General features: G+C 43.4%; 1 protein-coding gene across 1 annotated transcript; it reads left to right on the top strand.

The window, feature by feature from the left end:
- The first annotated feature begins 1,197 nt into the window (after window positions 1-1,197).
- Window positions 1,198-7,530, top strand: LOC148224562 (protein aveugle-like). The gene is made up of 4 exons (XM_088162623.1): window positions 1,198-1,463; window positions 1,992-2,091; window positions 2,568-2,799; window positions 6,624-7,530. The coding sequence occupies exons 2-4, from the start codon at window positions 2,032-2,034 to the stop codon at window positions 6,626-6,628; spliced, it is 297 nt and encodes a 98-aa protein (XP_088018749.1). The 5' UTR covers window positions 1,198-1,463; window positions 1,992-2,031; the 3' UTR covers window positions 6,629-7,530.
- Window positions 7,531-8,349: the final 819 nt, after the last annotated feature.

Here is an 8,349-nt window from a genome sequence, read left to right as displayed (position 1 = left end):
CACTCCTCACTGCACACAGCCCAGGGGGAGCCAGAGAAGGGTCAGAACCACAGAATCCTTCAGGGTGGAAAAGAAAACCGGGATCATCACCAAGTTCAGCTGTAACAGTGCTTTGTTTGGAGCTTTTTTTTTTTTGTTGTTTTTACTTAAGGAAATTGATTTTTTCGTGTTCGTTTTTTTATTAAATTTTATTAAAAGTACAGAACATTTAGTAGCACTTCTAGCCACCAGCTAGAAGTGAGTAAAATGGAGATTGATCTGGCTGTTACAAGGTCTAGTTTAATAAAGAAATAATATTTATTTATACTTTTAATAACTAAATTTTTATGATTCTCATGTGGTACTGACTGTTCAACCAGAAACTACTACTTGAAACTACAAAAAAGAAGGAAGGTGAGCACTGAAACGACTTAAAATTTTTGTTTTACACTTATTACTACGTTATAAAAACTTCAAATTTAAAACCTTTCACTATGTGAAAGTTTAAAACTATTCACTATATTTAACTACACACTCGTGATTTTAACTTTATTACTCAAGTTTGGAAGGTTTTTTTAAGGATTCAGTTCAAAAGCAGTGATCTCCATGGGGTCAGTGCCTGTCCTGTCAATGTGGAATATTAAGTTTTGCAGCTTTAAAACTGGTTCCAAAAGTGAAGAGGGAGAAAAAAAGTGCCGAGTTTGTGATCAGGAACTGCCCCTGCTCCCCTTCTCACAGCCTGTGCTGTCTGCAGTCAACAGCAGGAAAAACTCTCCTTTGCTTTTAGTTTTTCTAGCTTAGTGAAGCAATGAAGCTCCCTTTTCTTAAAATTTCTTTTTCTCTTTTTTTTTTTTTTTTTTAAATTATTCAAACCTACTCTAAACTAAAAACCCACCAAACCCCAAAACCTCACACCTGTAACCCACCAAACCTAACCTGGGCCGTGGCATTTCCCAGCACCAAAAGAACTAAAACCAAACTAAATAAACCAAACTAGAACCATAAAAAAAAACTTCTCTAAATTTATCATCTCTTCAAAGCAACAAAAGGTTTTGCTATTTAGTTCATTTTTTGTGCTAAAAAATACCTATTAAATAAACAGGGTTTATTTTTCCATTTCTCTCCAAAAAAATATTTCCCCAAACCAGTTAAAAAACTGCTTAAATCTATTACCTAAAAAAAAAAAAAAAAATTTCTTCCCAAATTTACCCTAAACCAAAGAGGGGCTTTAACCCCTTGCTGGCTGCGGGGGCAGCGCGGAGCTGCAGGCGGGGGCTGGGCCGGGCAGGGCTCGGTCGGATGTGACTCATCCTGGAGCCTCATCCCGCTCCTGCCCCGCTCCGCCGCTGCCTCTCCGGTGTCCCCGCTGCCTCTCCGGTGTCCCCCCGGTGTCCCCCCGGTGTCCCCGGAGCCCGTGGGACCCTCGCTGCCATCGGTGCCACCGTGGCTGAGGCGGCTCCGGCGCGTCCCGAGCGGAGTGGAAGGTGCTGGGGGCAGCGGGGTGGGGCTGGTGAGAGCCGGGAGGGCTGGGGGAGCCTCGGAAGAGCTCCCGGGGTGCGTGGAGCCCCCTCGGACCCTGCCCGGGGTGCCCAGGGGTGCCCAGGGGCGCCCAGGTGTGCCCAGGGGTCCCTGGTGCCCGGCTGGGCCATTGAGGGGCACGCCCGGGGCAAAGGTTCCTTTCGTTCTGCTGGGGCTGGGCACGGAGCCGGAGCGAGGCAGGAGCGGGGGGATGAGAACGGGGGGTCACAGGTCCCGGCTGGGTGGTACCGGTGGCACCTGCGGGCTCAGGACACGGGAGAACCGGGGCTCTGGTGGCACCGGCCGCGACCCCCGGGAGCTGCCCCTTGTGCGAGGGTGGCACCGAGGAGCGCGACAGCCGCCGCGTGTCCCCAGGAGGGACCGAGGGACGGTGGCTTGTTTGCCAGGGTGGGGGGCTGGGGGGGTTGTGTGGCAGGCAGGACATGGGGGGCTGGCCCGGGGGACCCCCCCGCTGATGGAGCCCCCGTTTGCAGGGAGCCAGACCCTGACCCTGTGCCCTGAGCCCGGCCCCACATGGAGCTGCCGGCGCAGGACGGGGCTGAGGCAGCCCTGGAGGGGAGCCCCGAGGCTGAGGTGAGAGTGGGCAGGGGCTGGGGACACCCCCGGGAAACGCAGTGGGATCCCTGAGAACCCCCATAATTGAGGAGGGGGGACATCCATGGATGGGGATGTGAGACCCCCAGAGGTGGAGATTTGGGGACCCCCATGGGCAGGGAATGGGGGATCCCCACACGTGGAGGACAGGAGAGCCCATGGGTCGGTGTTTGAGTGCCCAGATGGGTGGAGGGTTTGAAACCCCCCAGGAGGAAGCTCGGGGACCCCCGAGGGTGGGGATTTAAGGGGGTACGGAATGGGGGGTCCCCACGGGTGAAGGATGGGGGATTCCTACGGGCATTTATTCGTGGATCTGCGGGGCTGGAGGATGGGGGACCCGCACAGGCAGGGATTTGGGGACGAGGACGGGGACGAGCATCAGCGCAGGGGGCTGCGCTCGGGCTGGGCCGGGGGCACCGTGCCTTCCATGGGGCTGCCCCTCTCCTCCCGCACAGGCTGCGGGGCGCTGGTCGGGGTCTCAGGTGGGCTCGTGGCTGGCGGAGCACGGCGGGGCGGCCGAGCTGGCTCGGGAACACGGCCTGACGGGCCGGGCGCTGCTGCTGCTGAGCGAGGGGTCCCTGCGGCGCATGGGGCTCACCCCGCGGAGCCGCCGCCGGGAGCTGCTGCGGGAGCTGCTGCAGCTGCGGCTGCTGCAGGAGATGCGGGAGCTGCGGAGCATCGCGGGCGGTGAGCATCCCCCGGGGCTGGGGGGAGGCGGGCAGCTGTTGGGAAGGATGAATTAGGGAAAACCTTATAAATACGAGTGCCCAGCAAAAGACTTTGAGAATATGGAAAATGAAATAGAAATGAGAGCAATTTTTGACTGTGTGGCTGAAAGCAACTGAATGCCTGAAGGCCCCTTTGTTTAGATAATGTCAGATGCTGCCAATACCAAAAAAACAAACAGACATCCTCCCTAGGCATGGCAGGAAGAGTCCCAGAGGAAATTTAGAGATAAGAAAAGCAGTAAAACATGGTAATATGGTGATTCTTATAGGCTGCATGCAAATGTTAGAGAATTTGTATCTTGTATTAGATTGGTTAGTGGAAATTAGAATATTCAACGTAGAAAAAGATTTAATGTATTGTAAACGGGAAAATCTCTCTCTTATGCTCTTACTCTCTTCGTTCTTACTTTCTTAAGCTCCCTTAAACTTTCTTCTCTTACTCTCACTCTCTCCCTCTCTCCTTCCTGCTCTGAGCTGTGGCTGCAGTTCCCAGCAGGGCCTTATATAAACCCACGCCCTACGAAATAAACTGCAAAACTTTAAGACCAGAATAAAGAGAGCGCCTGAGTTTGTCCCGACCGTCCCAGGGCAGCGATTCCTACAGGCAGGGGCTGCCCACCCGTCACCACCGGCCGTAAATGCAGAGCGGGGGTCGTGATGGTTCCTTTGATCTCAGAGGTGCAAACAGGCAAAATGCAGGGGACAAAATCAGTTTATTCAACAACAGCGATGCGTTTTTATTAAATGCCAACAAGTCGGTTGCGATAGAGGGGAGAGATACAGGAAACAAAGGATAGAGAGAGAAAAAAGGGGATGGGAAAATAGCGACAGATGAGACAGATGAGAGGGGCGTCCTCACGGGTCAGCCGATAGACGGGTCTTCATCCGTGGGGAGATTTCAGGGGTCTTCTCCAGAGGGTCGCTCTTTTATAGTTCTTCTCCAAAGCGAGTGGCTTCTGGCCAAAAAGCGGGAAGATTTATGGAGCATTGTGTGGTGCTGCGGGATACAGGTGTGCTCGGGCAGTACCTGCAGTCCTCAGTTGGTACAACACAATCTCTGGTTGGTGTCACAACAGCACAGTCCAGTGAACACAATACACCAGCACAGTCAGAGCATCCACCCGGCCCGGCCAGGAAACCACTGTTCAGAGTCAGCCTGGGTGGGCTCCTCGGGGTCTCCTTGCCACGGTCGGGAGGCAAAAAACGAGGGAAATTGGGACCGACCCTTACAGCAGCCCAGGGGGATGATGCTGTGACCAGTGAGTCTCACTCTCGTTATAAATGAGAAACAAAAGCCTCGATATTCAACAAAATTTAGATGGCTTTGTTTGATACGGATGCAAGGACAGCAACACAGAGACCTCCTTAGGAGAGAAAAAAGGCGTTTATTGAGAGCACGATTCGTACTTTTATAGGATGTTGTGCAGAGCTAAGACAAGACCGTAACTCACGGGATAATTCAGAAAACGCCTCTGGGACAGCACTGCACAATGAGTGCCACGGTCTGCACCAGGTGTTAATCTTTGTTATTAATTCCATTCTGTTTTGACCAAATTATCATCCTGGCAGAAAAATCTCCCGTCCGGAGCTGCCACTTTATCAGCTTGGGAAAGGAGCCGGAGCGAGCAGGAGAAGCTCCAGCCCGGGAATGATTTTCCAGGCTGTAATTTCCCTAAATCTTTAATAATGTGTCCGCACCAGCAGCGCTGGGGGAACGTGCGGGGTCACCGCTCCACCCGACCTCGGTTTGCAGCCTCTTCTTGCGCTGTGGGTTCTCGTTCCAATCAATAAAATTCGGGTTTTTTTTTTTTGCTGTCATGATTTTGCCAGGTAAGCAGCGGTGGTCTGTGGGGGTGTATCCTCGGCTTTGTACGACTTATTTGTGGTTTGCTATCAGTTTTGTTTGGTTTTGTTCAGAGTTAGGATTATTAGAAAGGCGATCGAAACGATTTTTGTGTTCGGGCTCGGATGTGAATTATATTTTATCAAAAATTATAGAAAGTACGACAGCACCTCGAGCTCCTTGCTAGAAGCGGGAAAAAATGGCTCTAGCTGAGCTTGCTTTAAGGTCTTTTAAAGCTAAATAAATTAACAAAACTTTAACACTTACATCATCTTTTTAAACTTAATAATAGATTTTTATGATTTTTTTAGAGTGACATTTGGTTGACTAATTAAAGACTATTATCTGAGTTTTGTGAAGAAGAAGGAAGAAGGTGAATAAACAGAAAGATGCTATATTTTTTTTTTGTATTATAACCACAACTATACTATACAACTTTAAATTTAAAATTTATTATTCAGTGAAAATACATTTAACTTACTACACATTTGTGCTTTCTAACTCATTATTTATATTTACAAGCCTTTTCTAAGGTTTCAGCTCCAGAGCAGTGTTTTCCAGAGGGGGTCTGTGCCTGGAAGCACAGAAAGCTCAAAAATTCCAGATTCCTGAGATCCAACAGTGTTTATTTACAGAATAAACATGTGTATCCAAATTCACAAAATCTCAGTTTCACAGATAGCCACCAGTGAAATCTGCAGGTCTGGTCCTTGGGATAGACAGAATTGATCAGACAAAGGCAGGAAGGGCTATTGGGAAATTCTGATTTTGGGCTATTGGGAAATTCTGATTTTGCTGCTGGTAACTGATGCAACTTATTTGGAAAATATAATATTCATAACAAGGTGATTTAAACCAGAATGATTTAATCATATAATTTCCTTTATCTAGTGTCCATGCTTCACTTCAGAGCTCAGTATTCTGGTTTATACAAACCCCAATGCTTTTGTGATTAACACGAATCTTTTATCAATTATCACACTCTTAACATTTTTAAAAGTTTAATAAGGGACACAGCAAAATTCACAGCGCTGGGTGCAGTGGCCAGATGCACTTGGTTAACTCTAACAAATCTTATTTATTTTTGCATTGCATTGGTCAAATGCATATTCACGATGATTATAAACATAAACATAAACATAAACATAAACATAAACATAAACATAAACATAAACATAAACATAAACATAAACATAAACATAAACATAAACATAAACATAAACATAAACATAAACATAAACCAAACATTAATGTTCAAATGCATATTCATGATTACACATATTTAAACGTGGCTTTGAGCTTACATTTCCCCAGAATTCTTTAGCTTAGTCCTGACCTCATCTTAGAGCACATGCCACATTGCAGAGGTGATTTTGAGGGTTTTGTATTTTATTTCTTCACAAGGCTCCCTGCTCTGTGGTTTGACAATTGTTGATTGCTCAAGGGTTAGTGGTGGATTCCTCCTTGCTCTTTCAGTGATTTTCAAATTTATCATGTGGACATTTTAGCTATTTTTACAGGTATTTTAATCAATGTTAGCTATTTCACCGCTGTCAGTTAGTTACAAAAATAAAGGTTTTAGTTGTTATTTCACAACTAATTACTTCTGCAAAAATTAATAATACACAAGACATAGTCTCTATTTTAATATTTTATGATAAACTAAAGTAGAATGTATTTATCACACTAAAATACATAATCTACACCAAGATTAGGGCATTAAGCATAAAATGACATATTATTAAAATATAAAAACCATAAAACCATATAATGACAAATGATATCAAAGGTAGTTAAAAAGAGATTATAAACTGTACGATATAAAAATAATTTGCAAAAGCCAATATGATGGTGAAAGCCAACAACGACATAATTATTTATGTATTAATTATTTATTATTATTGATATTATAACAGTGTCACCTTCCCCCCTCTCCCCAGAGTGAAGATGTCGCTGTGGATGTCCCAGAGCAAGGAAAAAGCAGCTGGGACTGAGCAAAACACTCAGGAATAATTTTGGAGGAGCCCTGGGATCACTGTGACCTCCCCCAAAAAAATCCAGATCCTGCCCAGTGCAGGAGCTGATAAAGACAGCAGAACCCTAAAAGCAAAATTGGATCCATGAGGCCGGGCAGTCACCCCCAAAAATCAAAAATCTGGGCAGAAAGAATTGCTAGAACCGATCTTGTGTGAAATGGGGGATCACAAACACAAAGGCTCTCACTGGAGTGCTGAAAAACTCCTGAAACTTCTGCGAAAATCTGAAATCGGCTCTAAAATCGTGCAATCGGGAGCAAAAAAAGTGGAGTTTGTTAAGGAAAAAACCCTAAGAGGGCAAACAAAATAAAATAAAATCTGGAAATTGGGGGTACCTTTGGGAATGTCATCACAGTGAGAAATTATTCCAAATTTTTATAGAAGTTTATTAAGGGATAAAAGGGACAAAATCCAATGCTGGGGTGTTTTGGTGATCAGCCAAAAAAAACCCCAGAGTGAGCTGCAAACAAAGTTGGTGATCTCGTGTTCCATGCCAGGGGAAGCTGCACACTCAGGAGAGTTTACACAGATTCAAATATTCCTCTGAGTGCAGCTGCTTCGTGCAGTTTTTGCTTGCTTTTAACCTTTGGCTTGTCTGCATGTTGTCTTTCAGATTAAATCAATCTATTTTATTTCTTTTCGTGGTTTCATCCTGTTGTTTTTACACTCTGATAATGAGGAGTCAGTAAATTGGGTTCTGGTTGTTGTTGCTGTTATCATTCAGATGAGATTGTCCACAAAATGTGAGGAGCTACCTAATTAATTTACACTATTAATTAGTTCTATGAAATAAAAAAGCATTTTAACATCAGATAGTCTTTATTTTAATATTATATTATTTTAAAATTAATTTTTAATGTAATATTTAATATTAATATTTTAATATTTTTTATGGCTTAAGATGCAATTAATATTACATTTATATATTTATATAAATATTTATATAAGCTATACGGTGCATACATATGTATTTATTTATATAAAGTATATGGTACATACATAAACTGTTTATTATACTATAATATTAATATATAATATAGAATTATATATAGTAAAATGATATAATATAATATAATATAATATAATATAATATAATATAATATAATATAATATAATATAATATAATATAATATAATATAATATAATATAATATAATATTATATAATATTATATTATATTATATTATATTATATTATATTATATTATATTATACTATTATATTATATTATATTATAGTATATAATAGTATATAATAGTATATAATACCAAAAAGCAGTTAAAAGGAACCACAAATTGTATTATACCAAAGCCTTAATGATCAATAATAACTTGCTAAAATGAATCCATAAATAAGAAAGCCAATAATATATTTATTTATAACACCACAATATTGCAGAAGTGATACAAGAGCTTGGGAAAGCTTTGGGAATAGCTTGGGATCTTCACACTCCCTTTAGGCCCCAGCCTAGTGGCAAAGTGGAGTGAGGGAATTACACAATTAAATTAAAATTGGATAAAATATGTCAGGAAACCTCAAATTCAGAATTCAGCTGTGAGGAAAATCAGCAAAATCAGCCCCTGGGAGCTGCTCTGCTACCAAGTGCCACACTCCAGGAAACACTCATGATAA

Source organism: Sturnus vulgaris, chromosome 3, assembly GCF_052056855.1.
Source record: "Sturnus vulgaris isolate bStuVul1 chromosome 3, bStuVul1.hap1, whole genome shotgun sequence".
Taxonomy (NCBI): domain Eukaryota; kingdom Metazoa; phylum Chordata; class Aves; order Passeriformes; family Sturnidae; genus Sturnus; species Sturnus vulgaris.
This window is presented reverse-complemented; position numbering and strand designations above follow the sequence as displayed.